This window comes from Anomaloglossus baeobatrachus, chromosome 4 (assembly GCF_048569485.1).
Source record: "Anomaloglossus baeobatrachus isolate aAnoBae1 chromosome 4, aAnoBae1.hap1, whole genome shotgun sequence".
Classification (NCBI taxonomy): domain Eukaryota; kingdom Metazoa; phylum Chordata; class Amphibia; order Anura; family Aromobatidae; genus Anomaloglossus; species Anomaloglossus baeobatrachus.
In genome coordinates, this window is record NC_134356.1 from 358,713,268 (window position 1) to 358,737,663 (window position 24,396).

General features: G+C 44.8%; 1 protein-coding gene across 2 annotated transcripts in view; it reads right to left on the bottom strand.

The window, feature by feature from the left end:
• The window catches only part of TBC1D22A (TBC1 domain family member 22A), an 811,105-nt gene that overhangs the window by 424,536 nt on the left and 362,173 nt on the right, over positions 1 to 24,396 (bottom strand). For both annotated transcript variants that reach the window (XM_075342553.1, XM_075342552.1), the window contains exon 10: positions 6,667 to 6,742. In XM_075342553.1, the coding sequence (XP_075198668.1) occupies positions 6,667 to 6,742 (76 nt within the window). The remainder of the gene's footprint in view (positions 1 to 6,666; positions 6,743 to 24,396) is intronic.

Sequence of the window (24,396 nt, forward strand, 5' to 3'; positions counted from 1 at the left end):
GACTTTTTCGGGTTGAGGATGGAGTGAAGCTCAACTGCCAGACCTACTGCCAGTTTCTGGAAGACAACTTCTTCAAGCAGTGGTAAAGGAAGAAGTCGGTATCGTTCAAGAAAAACATGATTTTCATGCAGTACAATGCTCCATCACATGCATACAACTACTCCACAGCGTGGTTGGCCAGTAAAGGTCTAAAAGATGAAAAAATAATGACATGGTCCCCTTGTTCACCTGATCTGAACCCCATAGAGAACCTGTGGTGCCTCATAAAATGTGAGATCTACAGGGAGGGAAAACATTGTCTGGGAGGCTGTGGTGGCTGCTGCTTGCAATGTTGATTGTCAACAGATCAAGCAACCGACAGAATCTATGGATGGTAGGCTGTTGAGTGTCATCATAAAGAAAGGTGGCTGTATTGGTCACTCATTTTTTGGGGTTTTGTTTTTGCATGGCAGAAATGTTTATTACTAAATTTTGTGCTGTGATATTGGTTTTCCTGGTGAAAATAAACAAGTGAGATGGCAATATATTTGTTTTTTATTAAGTTGCCTAATAATTCTGCACAGTAAAAATTACCTGCACAAACAGATATCCTCCTAAGATAGCCAAATCTAAAAACAAAAAACACTCCAACTTCCAAAAATATTAAGCTTTAATACTGATGAGTCTTTTGGGTTGATTGAGAACATAGTTGTTGATCAATAATAAAAAAAATCCTCTAAAATATAACTTGCCTAATAATTCTGCACACGGTGTAGTTATTTTTCTTACATGGATCCATTTCAAATGGATGATTACTGACTGGACAGGTGAACTCAGCTTTAGAAGCAAACTAATTATAATGAATAAATAGATGAATGAACATTACAGAGATCTTTCTAATGATCTCTTTACACATAGGTCGTCTATAAGAAAGGAGTTTTAATCATCATCCCAGACAGTAATTCTTTACTTGAACGAGCAGTAAAACCATTGAACTCTTTCCCATAAAATATTGTGATGGTCGATTCATTAAACACGTTCAAGGTGCACCGGGATGCCGTTTTTGACAAAATATATTACAGGTTATCAGTATTGGCTTTTTATTTTGGGATATTGTTTCAAAGAACTATTCGGATTGCAATATTTGGAGGAAGGAAGGATTTTTTTCCCCAAATATGAGTTAATTAGTTCATGCGTTAAAGGGAATATGTTTTTCTCTGTATCAACACATTATGATTATAGTCTGAACTTGATAAAATCTTGTCTTTATTCAACCTTAGCAACTACAATTAATGTCATTTGGTACACAATCAGGGCGCTAGTACAGATAAGAAGTGATATTGACTGCAATGTCACAGTAAATAAAAATGTAAATTGTGTGGATACACAAAGCAAACTTTTTTAATTTTTTAGAGTAGAGAATTAAGAGGAAATAAAACAAAATGCATTTAGAATGGTAATATCTGTAATAGTTTTAGTAGGAATTGTGATGCAATCTACCCAAACAAATTTCCCATTAAACTTTCCATAATCTTCATAAGTAAAATTCAGTGTGCGCAATACTGGGAATGAGTAAAACTTGGTTCAGATCCGTCCACCAGGTACATCCAGTGACTCCAGCTCAGGGTTTACACAGTGGCGCTTTTGGATTTTTATTTTTCATTAGTTTTTAGGGCCTTTTCACATGGCCGCCATTCCTGATCTGACTGCAGTTCTCCTCATCCAAACTCAACACCTTTAAAGGCATGTACAGTATAAGGCTGTTTAGTTTAGGTCAGCAAACTCACAGCCAGTACAGACATCACTGTCCGTGTTGAGGCCATGAATGTCAGATGTGTGAATTCGACCTTAGCTGGAACCATTCTTAAAGCACCACTCCAGCGGTTTTATTTATTCCACTGCTGGAGTGAAGCTTCTAATCTAAGTCCCTTTGCCTTATACTCACTCTTCTGAGTATTCATCTGTTTTCAGCATCACTTCAGTCAGTCTTCCGCAGTTTGTGACCTGCTGGCAGCTTCAGTGTTTCATGGAGTGAGAAGGAGCTCACTCTTTGATACAAGTCTATGAGAGCTTTATTCTGGCTCTCGTAGACCCACTGTCATGGTTCGCCTCCCCGTCCACATGGCTTGGGGGCGGAGCCTTCTCCCAGGCCTCACATCTGGAGCCTGGATGCCTTAAAAGCTGACATTTCCAGTGAACCAGCGCCGGCTATAAGATTAGCTCTGCTTTGCCTGTGTTTACTGGTCCTGTGAGTGATATCCTGATCCGTCTGTTTCTGTGCCCCTGTGCCCTTGTCTGTGTTCCGTCCCCTGGTAGTCCCTCCAGTCCTGTGTCCCCTCTCCTACCTCCTTAATCGGTTGCTTCCTCTGGTAGTGACCTCGGCCTGACCTTGACTCCGCTTCTGCTCTTTTCTCCAGTCTTCCTTCTGCCCGTACTGTGCGTGACCCGGCTCGCCTGACTATTCCTGGCACATCCCGCAACTCTGCTCTCCAGCTGTGCTGTGAGGCAGTGTACGAGAGCACTGTGTATTTACTTCCTGGTTCTCGCTGCTCCGTTTAGTGTCTTCTGCTGCAGAGCTCTGGCTCCCCCTGGTCGCAGCTTGACAACCACATTGAGAGATTATGAAGTAACTTTTGACTTTCAAACAGTTAGAAGTTACAGTCACAAGATGGCACCAATGTCAAAAAAGGATGAAAATGCTGTAGGGTGAATGTAACAAGGGGGCAGGGGGCTTAGATTTAAAGCACCACTCCAGGGCTGAAAAACATAGCCTGCTGCGGTGGTGCTTTAAAATCAAGATTGAAGGCTTTTGTTTTGATTTTTGGGTAACTGCTAAATAATATAGTGAGAACAGCTCTAAAATATTTTTTATATCTAGCCAATGCCAGGAGTGGATGCTAAAGAAAAAAAGTGTACAAACTAAATATTTGGGTTTTTCTGCATTTACTTCTTGTTTTGCACATCAAAAACTGTTATGTTCCTGTGCCAGGACAAATGATTTGCTTACAGCAGATGAAACAGAGTTTTGTAAGGAAGCAAGGCAGCAAACCACTGGAAATTAGATAAGTGTTATTACCAGGTCAATGACGAGTCAACATAATCCTGTTACCTGCAGCCAACAATTTCATATAACGAAGAGCAGATAACAACTAAACTGTGTAACTCCAACTCCTGTGCTCAGTTTGTTGGTGTATCAGCAATTGAAGATATATATAGTATAATATATCATTACGTTTTTATTACATTGAGGCAGCACGGTGACACAGTGGTTAGCACTGGAGCCTTGCAGCGCTGGGGTTCAAATCCCACAAAGGACAATATCTGTAGTTTGTATGTTCTCCGCGTGTTTGTGTGGGTTTCCTTCAAGCAGCGCTATATAAGCAATGCATAATAAATAATTGCACTTAAATGTGTTTTATTATTTTACTTATGAGCAAGAAATGAAAAATAATAATGAAAGTGATTGTCTGACAACTTTAAGGTATTTAGAAGAAAAGTATAAAAAATGCCAAATTCTCTAGTATGTTTTTGGTTACATATGGAAATGAGATAGAGCAGAGAGGAGCGATGGAGCTGATAGAACAGCATAGAGGGAGGCGAGGATGAAAAACAGCTGCATGAATAGTTGTGGTTACCGTCCGCTGTTTGATCGTACTCACAATCCCACCTTGTGTTATTAGACATGGAGCTGGTACAGGCAATTTAGAGCTTATAGCTGCATGGGTAAAACAGAACTGGAGAGTTGCTGATGATCGTGCAGGAGAGCTGACTCGCTGAATTGGAGGACCGGGATTGCACTAATTACTGGGGAATAAATATGGTGGAGAGCGCAAATATGGAGAAGAGGACAGACAAGAGAGGACTGTGCGAGAGACACATCCCCAGCTCTATCTGCTCTGCCCACCATAATTCACAGCAGAAGTAATGCCCTGACCCATTTCTTTTATGAAAAATGTCTCTATCACTAGAAATGGATCTAGCTGAATAACAGCGTGACAGCACTTTAAGGCATTTTTACAGAGATCAGTAAAACGTTTCTGTTAATCAAGTGATTTACAATGTTCCTATGTAGTACACTTGCTATCCAATGACATTTAATAAAAATTACAGGTCTCTTCAATGCATGAAAGTGAGTTTGTCAGCAGGTTTTTTCTATGTAATCTGAGAGCACCGTGAGGTAGGGATTCACTGATTCCAGCAATGTATCAGTGTACTGGGTGCAGCAGCTATGATAGTCAGTTTTCTATGCTGCATATCTAGCAGAGCTCAGTTGTTGTTGAGCTGTGTATAACCCACCCACACACAGCTTTCTGTCCCCATAAGGCTGCTTTCACACTTGCGTTGAACGGCATTCGTTGCATTGTGTTGTGTGATGGACGCACTGGAAGCGTTGCATATAGTGGCACAACAGATGCTACGCATCATACAAAATGACGCAATCCGTTATAGTTTTTTTTTCTTGACTGTACAAATCTGGGCATGCGCAGTTGTGTAAAGACGGTTGTGTTAACAGAATCCGCCACCATAGGCGTCCATTATAAAAACAACAGATGCCGACGGAATCCTGCAGTTTGCGTTTTTTGACACTCAAGCGCAGAAAAACGTTACATGCCGCGTTCCATCCGCCAGGCGGATGCAACACAGTGTCGGCTAACGGATGCAACGCAAGGCCATCCGTAGCTAATAGAAGTCTATGAGGAATAAAACTGTTTCCTGCAACGGTTAACGTAATTCCTCAAGGCAGCGGATAGCAACGGATGCCGTTCAACGCAAGTGTGAAAGCAGCCTTATATAGTTACATAGTTTCACATTACATAGTTTCCTTTTTGCATGTTTGTTGGATAAGACCCTATTGCGCTTTTCCCCCTTTAGTTGTTCACATTATATTGTGACATAGAGATGACCATCAGGGCTGAGGGCGGGGTTGGACTATCCTGCATATGCCAAATTGTTCTGAAATGATAATCTCCTGCTGATAAAGCACTGGTTGCATTGAAACCGCAAAACACAGCTCAGTAAGTGATTCATCACAGTAAACAGGGTCTCTGCTCTTACATTATAATGTCCTCAGATTACCTAGCAAAAACATGCTGAGATTCTCTCTAAGCATTTAATGATAATGTGTAATAAAGTACACAATCGATCCATGAATTCTACCATAGAAATATTTCACAAATAACCATTCAATAATTACTTTCTAGGCAAACGTTGAAAGGTTTTTACTTCTTTAAAACCAATGGCCTATGTTTAGGACGCACAATTATTATTAGTTGGGTGGAGGTCCAACTCCTGGCACATGTCGATAAGTTTTTTGAAGGCATTACAGTGCTCTAGTAAGTGGAGAAACCCATTTATTGTTCACATTGCCTGGTCTCCATACTTTTAGCAGCAGTTTTGGTATCAGAGCCCCATTTTCTGGAGTGGGCTAAAGCTGTAGCACGAGGCACAGTCACTACTAAAACTACAGAGCCATGCCTGGTAAATGATAAAGGGTATGAGGCACCCCCTGGTCAACAAGAAGCCATGAGGAGCAGAAACCCCCTTCTTAAATTTACTAATCCAAACAGCGTTATTTATTTCTCTGCAGCATTTGAACTCAATATTAGTTTCCTATGGTCATAACATTAGAAATATCAATAAAGGGAGTGAAAAAAAATTGAATTGTGTAGGAATCCATTCTGAAGTTTTAGACACACAAAGAATAACACAATTATCTTTAACGATTGGCAAAAAGAAATCGCCATGGCCTTGTGTTATTTTTTTCTGTATTCTCCAACAGTAAAAAGTGAAAGAACAGAGATTCCTGTGTGATGTGTGAAGACTTTGTTTTCTGATGTTTTTCCTTTTGTTCGTTTTCGGGACATAAAATTCCTTTGTATTTATGTGAGCTGTAAAATATGCAAGTCCTTTAGCGCGGGATCTGGCATTTTAGACTAAGTAACAGAAAAACAGATGGAATTAATCTTTTAACAAGACTCTTTTAAGCTATTTCTGGAAGAAGGAAAAAAAAATCATTTTTTGTTTTCAGCTCCATCATTGACAACTAAGTGTCACAAAAAGCTTAGTTCTGCTTGGCATCACTTTGTTAATGCCCTGTTCATTAATTTAACAAACTATCCAGAGAATATGTTAAGAATGGCCAAGCATTATCTGTAGAATTTCTTTTAATTAAATTTTGCAATGGCATGATGACAGTCAGCGTCTCACATAGGGAATTCTTTTAAGAACAGGGAGGTCGAGGTACAAATCATATTTGCACACAAAATTCATTTCAGACTTTACTGGCACTTTGCGTATTAGTGCGGCAATAGAAAACGTAAAAACTGAGGCGTAGGTGGAAGAATAAACAGAAAGCCTCACAAGCAAGGGGAGACTCAAATTAATCAATCACCGAGCTTTGCTTAAAATAGATGGTGTTTGGTTGCGTCTGGTCTTTCCATTGCTGCAAGGAGATTGCAATTGAATTTTTATTATGGAAGCTTAATACAAATAATGGAAGGTGCTCATGGTCTACTAGCTTCCCTTTAAATGATGCATAGTAGAAGTAATTCAAGCACCACTAAGCACTATGCTGATTGAGGATGACATTCCATATGAGAAGCTGAGGAAGACTGGCAGGGCACATAATTGCCCTGATAGGAGTACTACAATCACTTAGCACTGGAAATATACCAGGAAGCTACTCACCATCAATGCGGCTAACCAACTCCTCCAACATTTTCACTTTTTTCTGAATCCCTGGTTGTGCAAAAGTATAGTTATCCTAAAAAGAAAAAAAAAGGACAGAAATAAATGAATGTAATCCTACCAAAAAATGTGTTGCTACATTACTTTATATTTGTGATGCATATAACAATAATCCGGCAAGCAGAAAATGCTTTAAATTTTATTCTCAAAAATGTAAGATTTATGTGGTAACATAAATTTTATAAATTTTGACATTTCGGTCTTTCAGACCTTTATCAGATGTACACGAGTGTCATAATGACTTCTGGTCCTGTTCACACTGCCCTGCCGAATTTGATGCCCGAAACGTGCGTCGGGGCTCGGGCACCGCATGCTTCCAGGACAGAACTTCCAGACTTCTTATAGGTATCCCACACTATTATCATTCCCTGAATATGTGTGCCTGATAGAACCACACATGGGGTCAGGAGCATGATGGTGGTTTAATCAGCACATACACTATGAATTGATACAATTTATATATTTTCCTTTCTTTAATGTCATTATTTACATTATTACTTATTCTTGGTCACTGCTTATGTGTTAAGGAAACTATTGGCTAATTGATCAGCATATATTAATACATATTGTCACTGTACTTACATAAATTATAATCTCCTGGGCCTTTTTTACATCCTCCGATCTGCAGTGGGCTATTGCTTAATTTGCACATAAAACATTTTTTCACTTTATGGTTTTGCACAATATTATCAAGTGTATATAAGATTATAAATTCCTGCCATTTTAGGAATCTAACCCCGATGCACATATGTAGTTCTACGTACTGTTATTCCAACATTTTTATTTTTGAATATTTTGTTGTACCTTCATACTTTTGTACTTGTCTGTATGCATCTTGTGACCCTCTTGTGCTGGTTTTTTTACCACACTATTTTACTTGTTACCAATAAAATTTAGTGTTTTTTTTTATCTGAAGTTATTACAATTTATCGTACTTTTTTCTTGGATCTTTCTTTGATGCACCCCTCTGTTGTTAGAGCCTTTACTGTTGATAAAGCCACACTTACAAAATAGCGCGGCATGCAGGATTATTCTGTCCAATAAATCAAACGACACCATAGCTAAATGAGAGACACCCCATTACAAGTCAATGTGATCTACTACACACCAGCCACATTTATTTTGCCAGAGAATTTTGCACAGCGGTGTAACTTGTGTACACAAGCTATAATGTAATGTGAACAGAGCTTTATTAAAGATAAACCATTTAAATATTTTTTAAATTCTACTTTGATTTTTCCTTACAAAGTCCTCTCAAGCATTCCTCAAACAATAAAGAAAAAGAAGAATGTCGCCAGGATTTTGCAATGTAATCTAAGAGCAGCATAATGTAGAGACAGAGACTCTAATTCCAGTGATGTGTCCCTTACTGAGTTGATTCATGTAGTTTTGATATAACCACTGTTTTAACTGAAGGAGATTATCACTAGAGGATTATAAAAACCTGCTGACATACAGCCTTCCATAATCAGGAGCTCTGTATAACCCCGTCTCCCACTACTGATTGGCATTTTTTGTGTGCATTGTCCATAGGCAGAAAGTTGGCAATCAGTGGTGTCGGTGGAGTTATACAAAGCTTAGAATTCACAGGACTGAGATCTCCAGCTGATAAAATAGTTTTATTCAAAACTGCAGCAACCAGAAAAATAAGTGACACATAATTAGAATCAGGGTCTCTGTCTCTACATCATGTTGCTCTCAGACAGAAAATATCTGGTGACATATTCCCTTGAATGCTTTTCCAAAAAAAGAAGAAATCAAGATCTAGTAAGTTTTACATTCTGGTAGATAGCACTGACCTGTTACATTCTAATATAAGAAAGTCACAACATAAGGTCACCACTAAAATATGTTAATAATTCACTTGCAGACACAGACAGAAATGAGCTCCTGTGCAAGGACAATATATAGGCTATTTGCATGCCAAGAGCTCATAAAAATGCACAATTTCACCTGCTTGGAGGTAGAAATAGGCCCCCTTACCTTTTGAGGACCTATGCAGATGCACAGGTTGCACCAATGTGGTGTCCACTCCTGTATTAATTAGCAGCTTCAATCTATTTAAAGGGCTTCTGCCATCAGCATGTTTATATTGATGGTATTTGTGAAGACTATAGCATTTTTGACCTTTTTTCAATTTAGTGCTATTAGAAATTCCCAGCATTTTACTGCACTAGAGTATAGTTGGCCGGTAGTAAGAGCATACTTTTACTTGGTTATAAAAAAAAAAATCTGCATAACGAAGCATTATTTTTAAATATGAGTAAATATAAGAAAAGATAAAAAATATTATTTTCATTGGAAATAAATATATGTAAGTGGCATATCCCCTTTAAGCCCCTTCATGACATATTTGACATAAGTTTACATCATGGTCGGGTAGGGGTTCAAGCAAAATGACGTAAACTGTGCCAGCATGATTGTCACCAGGAGCTCAGTACAAGTTCTAGCCGAGCTCCGGGTGTCAGAGCCAGGGACGGTGCACGTCACCCCTGGCTGTTTAACTCCCTGAATGCCACAATCAATTGTGATTGCAGTATTTGGGGGACTGGGAGAGTGTGTGCTCCCACTATCACCCAATCGGGACCCCCGCGACTTCATCACTCAATCCACAGAAAAACAAGTCTTCACTTAAGGCCACGTCACACTAAGCAACATCGCTAGCAACATCGCTGCTAAGGAACAACTTTTGTGACGTAGCAGCGATGTTGCTGTGTGACATTCAGCAACAACCTGGCCCCTGCTGTGAGGTCGTTGGTTGTTGATGAATGTCCTGGGCCATTTTTTAGTCGTTGCTCTCCCGCTGTGAAGCACACATCGCTGTGTGTGACAGCGACAGAGCAACAACTAAATGTGCAGGCAGCAGGAGCCGGCTTCTGCGGACGCTGGTAACCACGGTAAACATTGGGTAACCAAGAAGCCCTTACCTTGGTTACCCGATATTTACCTTCGTTACCAGCGTCCGCCGCTCTCAGCTGTCAGTGCTGGCTCCCTGTTCGCTGCACACGTAGCCATAGTACACATCGGGTAATTATCCTGTCCTGTGATATGGAAATTAGGTGGCTTTAGGACAATGGACACAGGATGACTCCCTGCCGTCACCCTGTAACAAGAGTTGTATCTCATTAGCAAGGCTATGGAAATAGCCAGACAGAACGACTCCAGTAAAAAATGGTTCATATCTCGCAAGCCATATTTCCGATAAATATGGCAACCATAAAAATGGTGTCTCCGCATGTGGACGATGCCGGCACCCCCTTTTTATGGGAGCAGGACATTGGGAAATGCCCCAGGCGTGATATCAGCCAATGGGGAACTGGCAGACAGGTCATGAGTCCCCTCGTTCTGTAGCTAAATTCATAACTGTCACAATGAGAGCATTGGCGTCCGCCTACGACGCTCCCAGGCAAAGTTATGGCCAATATCCCCTTTGCTGGATAATTCTGATCCATGCAGGGGGAGTGGCAGTGCTTCCCTGTGAGGTCACTAAGGTAGGAGGGGACCTGGATTGGCCCAGGTTGATAACCCTACTTCGGCCATTTTCCAGTGTTCTTCTGCTCGGGGGCCTGGTTGGGAAAGACCTGTGAGGGAGTTCCTGGAAACCTGGTCTACAGCGCCCCCCTGTGGCCAGACGCAACAAGGTAACTGCTGGAACTGTGTATGCCTGTTTGTAAACCATGCTTTGATTGTAACTGTACTCTGACATATGTATATTCTGTAGATTCCCTATTGTATATATTGTAGTTTCTAGTGTGGCTTTAGGCTGATTAAATTATATAATTAATCTTGGGCTGTTCTGTTATCTCGATCTTGAATCCCACGTCTGTGTGTTCGGCTAATAGTTACCGTGAAGCGGTTGGTGGCAGCGAGTTGTGCCAAGGATTATTGTGGGGAGGCCAGTGAGATTCGGGAAGATATTATATATTCCGCCCGCGGAGGTCGGGGGAATATATACCTTACTCTCACCGGGGACCCTTCAATAATCGGCATAAGTAGTATAGCGGCCTCCTGGCTTATGGTCGGGCAATTCCATAATTGGCCTGACTATAAGAGGGGCGCTAGAGAGCGCGTCACGTGCTCTGTCTGTCGGTCGGGAGGTATAAAGGAGGGGTGACCCCCACTTGTTACCCCCCGATTGTGACGTACTGGTAGCCAGCGCGGGGGATTTCTGAGTGACCCCCCCGGTGGTTTGTGACATATTGGTGGCAGCGGTGGGATCGAGATAATAGTGTGTGTGAGTGTGAGACCCATACTCCCAGACACTAAAGACTGCCTGCAGCAGCTGTGGCTGCTGGGGTCTTCAGACTAGCTCAACACTAGAGTGTCAGAGTGCGGATACTGTAAGGTGTGTGGAGGCATCAGGTGTCAGTTCTGTGTCAGTGACCAAAAGTCTGCAAGAATGGCTGATGGCACCAGGAGCAGAGCTATGCAACTGGCCAATGCTAAGGCAGGAGCCGAAGAGAGGGAGGACGGTGCTGTGGACAGCAATGAGGAGGTTGCCCACGAGTCCTCCAGGAGCTCGACGCCAGAAAACCGTTCTGCCGAGGACATTGCGCAACCTGGCACTGCTGGACAAGATGAGGAGCAGCTCACCCAAGGTTCCTCAACGAGCCAGATGCCAGCCCTCCGCTCTGAAAGGGACAGTGAATCGCCTAGCTCTGCAGCGTGCCGCAGATCACCACGTGCCATTCCACCGAGCCTGGGAGGCTCGGATAGCCTTCTTCAAATGGCTATGGCCCTTCTCCAGGCTGGAGACCAGAAGGGCTACAAGGAACTCCTGGCAGAGCGCAGGGCAGAGCGGCACGCAGAGCGCGAGGCTGCGGAGCGAGAGCGGCAGGCAGCGCGTGAAGAGCGAGAGCGAGAGCGACAGGCAGACCGTGACTACCAGCTGCAGCTAGCTCAGCTCCGGCCCTCATCAGCCACATGTGACCTTCAAAACACCAAACTTCCAAAGGTCCGTGTTGAGGACTTCCCAGTGCTGGAGAAGGATGGAGACTTGGACTCTTTCCTGACTGCTTTTGAACGGACTTGCTTGCAGCACCATCTGAACAAGGACCAGTGGGCCAAATACCTGACCCCCCGTTTAAGGGGTAAGGCCCTGGATGTCCTTGGGGACTTGCCTGCTGAGGCAGATCAGGGCTACGACACCATCAAGCGGGCCCTGATCCAACAGTACAACCTCACTCCAGAGTCCTACCGCAAGACGTTCCGGAGCCTACAGAAGGGACCAAAGGACTCCTGGGCTGACCACCGGCGGGCACTTGCCCGAGCTGCCGACCACTGGACCCAAGGCCTGCAGCTTTCCACCGGACCGGAGATCCTGGACTTGTTCATCACGGAGCAACTCTTGTGGAACTGCCCTGAGGATCTCCGCCAGTTCATCCGAGACCAGAAGCCAAAGGGGTCCACGGCTACAGCTGCCCTTGCCGATGACTACACCAACAACCGGGCCCCTGAGGCCAGGAGAGCGGCCACCAGCAGCACCTGGAGAGGGGGTAAGATGAATTCTGCGACTGCCCCACCTGCCCCTAGACTGCAGGGGGTGTCCCCCTCAACTCCCCTCTCCAGGCCCGTGGCAGAACCAAGACGGTGCCACCAGTGCAACCTACCTGGACACTTCAAGGCCATGTGCCCTCAGCGTCCCAAGGCCCCGGCTCCGTCCCCGTCCCAAGGGCCGCCCAAGGTGTATTGTGTGGGTGGGGGTGGTGGTAGGTCCCTGGACAGCTTCCAACCTGTCACCGTCGGCCGGTCTGTGACCATGGGACTGCGAGACAGCGCCTCGGAGGTGACTCTGGTGCGGCCTGAGATGGTGTCCCCCCAAGACTTGATCCCTGGAAAAACCCTCGCTGTCTCCGGGATTGGAGGCATTGACCCGGCGCTGCCTGTTGCTGACATTTATGTGGACTGGGGCGCAGGGCGAGGGGTGAGGGAGGTGGGGGTAACTGATCGGATCCCTGCAAACGTGCTACTTGGGACAGATTTGGGGCAGATAACCTCCCAGTTTGGGCCCCAACCAAGGGCTGAACCTTCAGCCCGTACTGACATGACTCCTAACAATGTTAATGTGTTATCTATGAATGATGTAAGGGAGGAGGGAGTGAACTCTGATATTTCTGCTTGCATAGACACCATAGACACACACTCAGCTGCAGCTGTGACAGGGGAGGGGGTCAGAGAAAGGTGTGACAATGCCTCTACAAGTAACCAGCCTGTGAGCTGGGATCTGTTGCCCTCTGCAGGGATAAGCAGAGAGCAGGGTGCTGCAGGGGGAGGACCAGTGTGTGGGGTGGGGGCTACCACAGCAAATGTGGGGTCCCCAGAGATTTCACAGCGGGGTTCTGTTGCTGCAGGAGGGGAACAGGCAGGTGAGATTGGGGCCGGTCCAGGAGCGGAAGTGCTCCCAGGTAAGATCTCGGTGCATGGTTCCCCCACAACCGGGGTGTCAGGAAGCCAGGTAGGTCTGCCTGAACCGGCGACTTGGTCAGGAACGGAGGAGGAGCAGGCACGACCCACGGTCGCAGCGGCTGTGGCCGCTGTCACCCGCAGTGGGAGTGCTGGAAGCCAAGGGGCCTCCCGGAGGTCCGATAGCTCTTCCCCTTCTGACCAAGTGGCAGCCGAGTCAGGTGGAGGCCAGGACACAGGTCCCGGGGTACTGACCGAAGATGTGACAGTCTCGTCGATTCTGGCCACATCTAGTCAGGGGTTTCAGGCAGCGTTAGAAGCTGACGACAGCCTGAAAGCTCTTAAGGAGCAGGCGGCACAGCCTCCCTCGGACTCGGACCCGGAGCGAGTGGTCTGGGACCAAGGACGGCTGTACCGGGCCACGGTCCAGCAGGGTTCACCGGAGGCGTGGCCCAGGGACCGACAGTTGGTGGTACCCTATCCGTTCCGGACGGAGTTGTTGCGGATCGCACATGAGATTCCGATGGCCGGACACCTAGGGATCGCTAAGACCAAGGCCAGGTTAAACCAGCATTTCTACTGGCCAAAAATGGGGGCCGATGTGGCTGCCTACTGCCGTTCGTGTGAAACCTGTCAGAGAGTGGGGAAGGCGGGGCCACGCCCCAAAGCCCCACTGGTATCTCTGCCCATCATCGATGAGCCTTTCAGGAGGGTGGCTGTGGATCTGGTCGGCCCGCTGGCCATCCCCAGCAGCTCCGGGAAACGCTTCATACTGACGGTAGTGGACTATGCCACCCGGAACCCAGAAGCAGTGGCCTTGTCGTCCATTCGGGCTGACAAGGTGGCCACCGCATTGCTGGAGATTTTCTCCCGAGTGGGTTTTCCCCAGGAAATGCTCACTGACCGGGGGACCCAATTCATGTCCCAGCTGATGGAGGCCCTCTGTAAGCAAGTCCAGGTGCGACATCTGGTGGCCAGCCCGTACCATCCACAGACTAATGGCCTGTGCGAGCGGTTCAATGGCACCTTAAAGCAGATGCTTAAGATGTTGGTCGACTCCCATGGGCGTGACTGGGAGCGGTATCTCCCACACCTGTTATTTGCTTACCGGGAGGTTCCACAGGCCTCAACAGGATTCTCACCGTTTGAGCTCCTGTACGGGCGACGTGTGCGGGGCCCCCTGGCTCTGGTGAAAGAGGCTTGGGAAGGGGATTTGGCCACCCCTGGAGTGTCGGTTATCGAGTATGTCATGCGCTTCCGGGACAAAATGCAGGCCTTGACGCAACTGGTACACGACAATATGGCTCAAGCCCAGGCCGATCAGAAGCGTTGGTACGACCAGAACGCTTGTGAGAGGACCTACCAAGTGGGTCAAGAGGTGTGGGTACTGGTCCCCGTACCACAGGACAAGCTTCAGGCAGCCTGGGAAGGCCCATACCTCGTGTACCAGCAGCTCAACCCTGTGACGTACCTGGTCACCCTGGACCCTGCCCGTGGAAGGCGGAAGCCCTTCCATGTGAACATGATGAAGGCACATCATGAGCGGGAGGCATGTGCGCTCCCCGTGTGCAACCTGCCCGAGGAGGGAGAAGCGGAAACCCTCTTGGATATGCTAGCCCAGGTTAGGGCAGGCGGATCCATTGAGGATGTGGAGGTTGGCCACCAGCTCTTGGAGGACCAACGGTCCCAGCTGTGGGCCACCCTACACCCCTTCCGGGGGTTGTTTACCAACCAGCCCGGAAGGACTGACTTGGCTGTCCATCACGTGGACACTGGGGATCATTCCCCGATCCGGCGTTCAGCATATCGGGTCTCCCTGGAGGTGCAGCAACACATGCGCCAGGAGATTGACGAGATGCTGAAGCTGGGGGTGATCCAGGCATCCAACAGCGCTTGGGCCTCAATGCGGTCACGGTCGCCGATGCGTACCCAATGCCACGCATCGATGACCTGCTCGATCAGTTGGCCGGGGCTCAGTACCTGACCATCATGGATCTGAGCCGGGGATATTGGCAGATCCCCCTGACTCGCAAGGCCAGGGAACGCTCTGCCTTTATTACCCCATTTGGACTGTACGAGTCCACGGTGATGCCATTCGGGATGAGGAATGCCCCTGCCACTTTCCAGCGGATGGTCAACACCCTGCTCAAGGGACTTGAAGGGTACGCGGCCGCGTACCTAGATGACATTGCCGTCTTCAGTCCCACCTGGGAGGACCACCTAGAGCATCTAGCACAGGTGCTCAGGCGGATCCACCGGGCAGGTTTGACCATCAAGCCGGGAAAGTGTCAGCTGGCCATGAGCGAGGTCCAGTACCTCGGTCACCGGGTAGGCGGGAGAACACTGAAGCCCGAGCCTGAGAAAGTGGAGGCCATCGCATCCTGGCCCACCCCCAGGACCAAGAAGCAGGTGATGTCCTTCTTGGGGACCGCTGGGTACTATAGGAGGTTTGTTCCATGCTATAGTAGCCTGGCAAAGCCCTTGACGGACCTCACCAAGAAGAAGCTGCCCTCTGCAGTCGATTGGACAATGGACTGCGAGACAGCCTTCCGGGCCCTAAAGGACGCCCTGTCCAGCCCGCCCGTGCTACAGGCAGCCGACTTCACGCGGCCGTTTGTAGTACAGACCGACGCCAGTGACTTCGGCCTCGGTGCGGTGCTCAGCCAGGTGGACTCTGCGAGCCAAGAGCACCCAGTCTTGTACCTGAGCAGGAAGCTGTTACCAAGGGAAGTTGCCTATTCCATGATGGAGAAGGAGTGCCTGGCCATAGTGTGGGCCCTGCAGCGTCTGCAACCCTATCTATACGGGCGCCACTTCATCGTGGAGACGGACCACAATCCCCTCAGCTGGTTGCACACCGTCTCTGGGACGAATGGGCGATTGTTGCGATGGAGCCTTGCGCTCCAGCAATACAACTTCACCATTCGCCACAAAAGGGGCCGTGACCACGGTAACGCAGACGGGCTGTCCCGACAAGGAGAGGTCGCGGACGGGCGCACGGGGGAACACCGGAGTGTGCTGCCCCCTAGCGCCCTCAAAAGGGGGGAGGTGTGAGGTAAATCCGGAGATATGACGATAAATCATGATATTCAAGTATGTCAGGAAGCCCTCTCCTGGTGTCACCCCCCCTTTCCTTCACACAACTGGTTTAGCAACAAATCCCATGGCCATGTCCTGTGATATGGAAATTAGGTGGCTTTAGGACAATGGACACAGGATGACTCCCTGCCGTCACCCTGTAACAAGAGTTGTATCTCATTAGCAAGGCTATGGAAATAGCCAGACAGAACGACTCCAGTAAAAAATGGTTCATATCTCGCAAGCCATATTTCCGATAAATATGGCAACCATAAAAATGGTGTCTCCGCATGTGGACGATGCCGGCACCCCCTTTTTATGGGAGCAGGACATTGGGAAATGCCCCAGGCGTGATATCAGCCAATGGGGAACTGGCAGACAGGTCATGAGTCCCCTCGTTCTGTAGCTAAATTCATAACTGTCACAATGAGAGCATTGGCGTCCGCCTACGACGCTCCCAGGCAAAGTTATGGCCAATATCCCCTTTGCTGGATAATTCTGATCCATGCAGGGGGAGTGGCAGTGCTTCCCTGTGAGGTCACTAAGGTAGGAGGGGACCTGGATTGGCCCAGGTTGATAACCCTACTTCGGCCACTTTCCAGTGTTCTTCTGCTCGGGGGCCTGGTTGGGAAAGACCTGTGAGGGAGTTCCTGGAAACCTGGTCTACAGCGCCCCCCTGTGGCCAGACGCAACAAGGTAACTGCTGGAACTGTGTATGCCTGTTTGTAAACCATGCTTTGATTGTAACTGTACTCTGACATATGTATATTCTGTAGATTCCCTATTGTATATATTGTAGTTTCTAGTGTGGCTTTAGGCTGATTAAATTATATAATTAATCTTGGGCTGTTCTGTTATCTCGATCTTGAATCCCACGTCTGTGTGTTCGGCTAATAGTTACCGTGAAGCGGTTGGTGGCAGCGAGTTGTGCCAAGGATTATTGTGGGGAGGCCAGTGAGATTCGGGAAGATATTATATATTCCGCCCGCGGAGGTCGGGGGAATATATACCTTACTCTCACCGGGGACCCTTCAATAATCGGCATAAGTAGTATAGCGGCCTCCTGGCTTATGGTCGGGCAATTCCATAATTGGCCTGACTATAAGAGGGGCGCTAGAGAGCGCGTCACGTGCTCTGTCTGTCGGTCGGGAGGTATAAAGGAGGGGTGACCCCCACTTGTTACCCCCCGATTGTGACGTACTGGTAGCCAGCGCGGGGGATTTCTGAGTGACCCCCCCGGTGGTTTGTGACAGTAGGACTGCAGGGAACAGGGAGTCGGCACTGACAGCTGAGAGCGGCGGACGCTGGTAACGAAGATAAATATCGGGTAACCAAGGAAAGGGCTTCTTGGTTACCCGATGTTTACCGTGGTTACCAGTGTCCGCAGAAGCTGGCTCCTGCTGCCTGCACACGTAGCAGAGTACACATCGGGTAATTAACCCAATGTGTACTGTGGCTAGGTGTGCAGGGAGCCAGCGCTAAGCAGTGTGTGCTGGTAACCAAGGTAAATATGGGTTGCTTACCCAATATTTACCTTAGTTACCAAGCGCAGCATCGCTTCCATGCAGCGCTGGGGGCTGGTCACTGGTTGCTGGTGAGTTCTGTCTGTGTGACAGCTCACCAGCAACCCGTGTAGCGACGCTCCAGCGATCCCTGCGAGGTCAGGTTGCTGGTGGGATCGCTGGCGCGTCGCTTAGTGTGACATCTCACCAGCGACCTCCTAGCAACTTACCAGCGATCCCTATCAGGTTGTATCGTTGTTGAGATCGATGGTAAGTTGTTTAGTGTGACTGGGCCTTTAGGGCTCTCACCTGTTAACAGAAACATAGCTGGCTTCCATGTTACTGATAGCTTTCCACCACATATTGTGTATCAGTGTACTCAAGTGAAATTGCACAAGATATTGAATGGTTAATTTTCTTCTGTTACCCTTGTAAAAATTAAACGTTTGGGGCTAAAGCAATATTTTTATTTGGAAAAGTAAAATTTTCATTTTTTCCTTACAAATTGCTTTAGTTCCTGTAAAGCATCTAAAGGGTTAATAAACTAATTGAATGTGATTTTGAGAGCATTGAGGGGTGGAGTTTTTCAAATGGTGTCACTTTTAGGTATTTACTGTCACATAGGACACTCACAGTCATTTCAAATGTGATGAGGTCCCTAAAAAAATTGGTTTTGTAAATTTTGTTGGAAAAATGAGAAATTGCTGATAAAGTTTTAAGCTTTCTAAATTTAAATCCCTTCATCCCCGGGCAATTGTTCCTTCTTCCTAGAGCTATAACTTTTTATTTTTACGTCAATATATCCATGTGAGGGCTTGTCTTTTGCAGGACAAGTTGTTCTTTTGAGTGACACTATTCATTCTGCCCCATATTGTACTAGAAAACGGGGGGAAAAAATCAAGTGCGGTGAAACTGCAAAAAAAAGTCCCATTACACGTTTTTTTTGGCTTTTTTATTTAAGATGTTCACTGTTTGGTAAAACTGACCCCGCAGTATGATTTCTCAAGTCAGTACGAGTTCATGGATACCAAATATATATAGTTTTACTTTAATCTATCTAAAAATTTAGAAGTTTGTAAAAAAAAAAGAAAAACAAAATAGCGCTTTTCTGAGACTCGTAGCGCTCTCATTTATCAGGATCTGGTGCTCAGTGATGGTTTACTTTTTATGTCTTCAGCTGGCATATTTAGTTCTACAATTTTTGGGAAGATGTGCTGTTTTAATCACCTGTTATTGCATATAATAGCAATGCTGCGGTGACCAACAAAATGCAATTTTGGCGTTTGGTAAACAGCAAAGCAAGGCAAAAATTACAATCAGATGAATTGATTTTATATTTAGGTAGATCGGGCATTTCTGCAATACCAAATATGTGTATTTTTTGTTTTTTGATTTTCATTAGGGGCATGATTTGAACTTTTAGATTTTTTTTAATGTTTTATATTTTTTTAAACTTTTTCACTTTTTTTATTGATTTAACTAGTCCCTAATCAGCAGAAAGGCTGTGTTCCTGTGAGTGCCAGTGCTTGGTCAGCATTCACAGACAGTGAGTCAAGGCAGTGACAGGGGTCATCATCTGACCCGCGCTGCCATGACAACCCATTAGCGTTCCGTGATCGTTTCATGGGGTCCCCAATGTTGGCGGGAAACTGCGCAATCCCCGCTGAAGTGCATTAGATTGCACTGACAGAGTTTGACAGCGCAAACTAAGGGGTTAAAAGGCGCCTGTTATCCTCACATGTCTGCTGATCATACGTCCTTGGTAGTGAAGGGTTTAAACAAAAAAAATAGGTTTCAAAAAATGGTGCTCATGTAACGTAGACATGTGACAAATGTTATTTATTCTTGATTTTGTGTAACATAACCATCTGGTTTAAGGACATAAATATTCAAGTTCGAAAATTGTGAAAGTTACAATTTTGTCAATTTTTGGTTATTTTAATAAATGAACACAAATCACACAGACCAAAAAGTACCACTAATAGGAAGTGCAATATGTCACACAAAATCAATCTCCAAATCACTTGAAATATTGAAGCGCTACAGTGTTATAAGTGGTTTTTCGGTGCAGCTTGCTCTGGAGGTGAGCAGTTGTAACGATTCCGTCCACCAGGATGTGTACACGATTGGCAGGTATCATGCGCCTCTTTAAATTATCATCATTACATCTTTATTACTTGTGGTTTTAAAGTATTATACACATTTCTAATACGTCCAATGGAACACTAAACCTTGATATGTCTCTTCTTTTAAATAGCTGTGGTACATTTAATAATTTAGCCTTTTGCTGCAAATGAAAGCAATCACACAAATGAACAGATAGTATTGAACTTTACAAGCTTTTCACAGGTGCTTTAGATGCCTTAGGCAGGGAACGAGGAAAAAGATCAATGTTAAGCTCTAATAATTATAAAGGCTGTGAAGCCACAAAAGAACACATGAACTGGGCTCTGGTTATTGTACTATTACAAAGGGGCTGCTATATTATATGGAGAAGAATTAAAGTAGTAAATATTGACTACGGCACTTTTACATTTCGCTTTATTTTAAAGTAGAAGGAAAGTGACATAGCTGTGAAACTTTTTAAACACTGACAGTTTACAACAGAGGCGGTCAATGCATTTTCCCAAAGGGCCACATGAGAGACAGTCACTGTTGTGGGGGGACAAATCAAGATGCTGAAATTAATTCTACTCAATATTAATATTAACATTAACATATTATTATATGATTTATATTAATACTTATGTTATTACTTAAAGGGGTTCTCCCATGAACAAAGTTAATTTCAAAGTTTATTTTACTATTTGAATCAATAGATCTTGGAAAAATAATTACCGTAGTTTTGCAATTAGATGTGTTTTAAAAAAAATGTTCATATACTGAAATAATGTTATATGGGCCCCTGCTATGTACTGTGTAAAATGGTTGTTTCTGCCCGTACAGACACATAAGGGTGCTTTACATGCTGCAACATCGCTATCGATGTCGTGCGTTATAGCACCCGCCCATGTCGCTGTTTTGTCATGGTGGTGATCGCTGCCGTAGCGAACAATATCGCTATGGCAGCGTCACATGCACATACCTGCTTAGCGGCGTCGCTGGAGACACCAAACAATCTCTCTTTAAAGGGGGCGGTTCGTGCGGCGTCACAGCGGCGTCACTAAGCGGCCGCCCAATAGCAGAGGAGGAGCGGAGATGAGCGTCCGGAACATCCCGCCCACCTCCTTCATTCCTCATTGCCGGTGGATGCAGGTAAGGAGATGTTCGTCGTTTCTGCGGTGTCGCACATAGCGATGTGTGATGCTGCAGGAACGACGAACAACGAGCGGCATGCACCACGAACGATATTATGAAAAGGAGCGACGTGTCAACGATCAATGATTTTTGACGGTTTTGCGATCATTGATCGTCGCTCCTTTTAGTCACACACACAGATATCGCAAACGGCGCCGGATGTACGTCACGAACACCGTGACCCCGACGATATATCGTTAGCAATATCGTTGTGTGTAAGTACCCTATAGTCTAATCATACCACATCTCCATTAAGTCTGTTGACTCGTTGGTAGTGCTAATACACTGAACAAAAATGTAAACACAACATTTGTTTTTGCTCCCATTTTTCATTAGCTGAACGCTAACATCTAAGACTCTTTCTATGTACAAAAAGGCCTTTTTCTTCCAAATATTGTTCACAAATTTGTCTAAATTTGTGTTAGTGAGCACTTATTTGTCAAGATAATTCATCCACCGCACAGGTGTAGCATATCAAGATGCTGATTAAACAGCATGATTATTGCACAGGTGTGCCTTAGGCTGGCCACAATAAAAGGCCACTATAAAATGTACAGTTTTATCACACAGCACAATGCCACAGATGTCAAAAGTTTGGAGGGCGTGTTCAATTGGCATGCTGACTGCAAGAATGTCCACCAGAGTTGCTTCCCGTGAATTGAATGTTCATTTCTCTAGCATAAGCCGTCTTCAAAGGTGTTTCAGAGAATTTTGCAGCAAACCCAATCTACCTCAGAACCGCAGTTGACGTGAAACCACACCAGCCCAGGAACTCCACATCCAGTATCTTCACCTTCAAGATTGTCTGAGATCAGCCAACAATTTTTTGCAAATCTAAAGAATTTGTGCACAAACTGTCAGAAATCATCTCAGTGAACCTCATCTGCATGCCCCTCGTCCTCATTGAGGTTTCCATCTGACTGCAGTTTGTTGTCAAAATCAGTGGGCCAATGCTCACAATTGATGATGACTGGCACATTGGAGTTCTTTACTTCATGGATGAATCCCGGTTTTCACGGAACAGGCAGATGGCAGACTGCGTATGTGGAAACTTGTGGGTGACCAGTTTGCTGATGTTAATGTTATGAATCAAGTGGCCCATGGTGGCAGTGGGGCAATGGTATGGGCAGCCGTATGTTATGGACAACGACGATACATGAATTTAATTCATGCCATTGATGCTATTTTGAAGGTTATAGTTTTTTATTTTTCTGTCGACCAAGTCATGTGAGGGCTTGTTTTTTGCGGGATGAGTTGGAGCTTTTATAGGAATCATTTTGGGCCCCATAATATTTTCTGATCGTTTTCTATTCCGCTTTTTGTAAGGCAGAATCAACAACACACAGCAATTCAGGAATTGTTCTTTTTTTTTTTTACACTGTTCACCATGTCGTAAAATTCATAAGACAGTTTTATTTTTTGGGCTAGTACAAATACAGTAATACCATATTTACATTTTTTATGTTTTGTTGCTTTTACAGTATAAAAATTTTTATATATTCTGAGAGCTATAGCATTTATATATTTTGGGTGATGGAGCAATATGGTGGCTTGTTTTTTTGCAAGAGAAAATGCAGTTTTCAGTTAATACTATTTTTATTTGACTTTTTAAGCGCATTTTATTCCACTTTTTATCATTTGTATGATAAAAATATATAGTTTTGCTTCATTTTTTTTACTGTGTTCACTGAAAGGGATAACTAGTGTGACAGTTTAATATATCGGGTTTGTTTGTTTGTTTCAGATGCAGCAATACCAAATATGTGTACTTTTTTGCTTATTTTAGTTTTTACATAAGTATAAATATTTATTGGTATCATTTTTTAATTGATATAATAGGCATGTGATTTTTTAAAATATGTTTGCATTTTTTTTATTTCACTTTTTTATCTAGTCACAGGATGGGACATTAACTTTTATTACTCTGATTGCTGGTATAATGTATTGTAATACATCAGCATTGCAAAACATTATACCTGTCAGTCTTAGGGTATGTGTGCACGTTACATTCTGGCGTGACAAATAAAACGCTGCGTTTGGGATGCATTTTGAATGCAGAATGAATGCGTTCTGGATGCTTGCTCTCCCACAGACAAAGCAGGAAACGTACCCAAAACGCACAAAATAAGTGACATGTTGCTTTTTAGAACGCATCGATTTTGGCAAATATTTGGCATCCAAAACACTGCAATTTAAAACGCAACGTGCGCATGGAATATGCTTGTCACAGACTTTGCTGGGGACGCAAAACACATGCATTTACGCTGCAGTTTAAAACGCTGCATAGACGCATGAAAAAACATAATGTGAGCACAGACCCTTACACTGACAGAACACTTGTTAGACCATCTAACAGGCCACAGTTAGAAGCTAACCCAGAGGTCATTATTTGAACTAGGGTTGCCATGACAACGATCGAGCCACCAATAGGATGGGTGAGGGAGTGTATTCCCTCTCTCAGCCTCCCAAATGCTGTGATCGCTATTGATTGAGATACAGACACTTTCCCTGGCTGTGAGAGTGGGAGTTTGGTCATACCTTATGCCAATCTCCTGGTGGTGACTGTGTGGGTACAGCTCTTGTGCATGCGCAATCGTCATGACATAAGTTTACATCATAGGTCGTGAACCCCTATCCAACCATGATGTAAATTTTTCTTGATGGGCTAGTTAAAGTTTAGTATGGCAGCATTTTTTTTTACACTTTTTCAGTGTAAACAAAACACATAAAAGAAGAATATTTACAGAGTTGCCACCTATAATCTGAACAGATCCATTGAAAAACAAACAAATAATTTTGTGGGAGCAAATAAAAAACAAAAAAAAACCTAAAACTAAAGGTAAGATAAAATTGTAGTCATTAAACAGCTGCCATCATTTAAAGTGATTCTGATTGACCCCATATACAATGCCTTGAAAAAGTATTCATAGCCTGTGAACTTTTTTTTTACATTTTCTCGCGTTACACCCACAAACCTAAAGGCATTTTATTGGAATTTTATGTGAAGTGTAAAAAGAAAGGACACATTTGAAAATATTTTAAAAATATAAATCTAAAAACTGTTGTGTGTATTCAGCCCCCCATAAGTCAATACTGTATAAGACTTCTTTTCATTGCAATTGCTGCTGCAAGCCTTTTGGGGTATGTCTCTTCCAGGTTTGCAGATCTGGAGGCTGAATTTTTTGCCCATTCTTCTTCGCAAGATAGCTCTAACTCTGAGAGATTAGATGGAGGCATCTGTGAAAAGCAATTTTCAAGTCTTGTCACAGATTCCCAATGGGATTTAGGTGAGGACTTTGACTGGGCCATTGAAACACTTGAATATGCTTTAATCTAACAATTTCATTGTAGCTGTGGCAGTATGTTTAGAGTTGTTGACGTATTGGAAGGT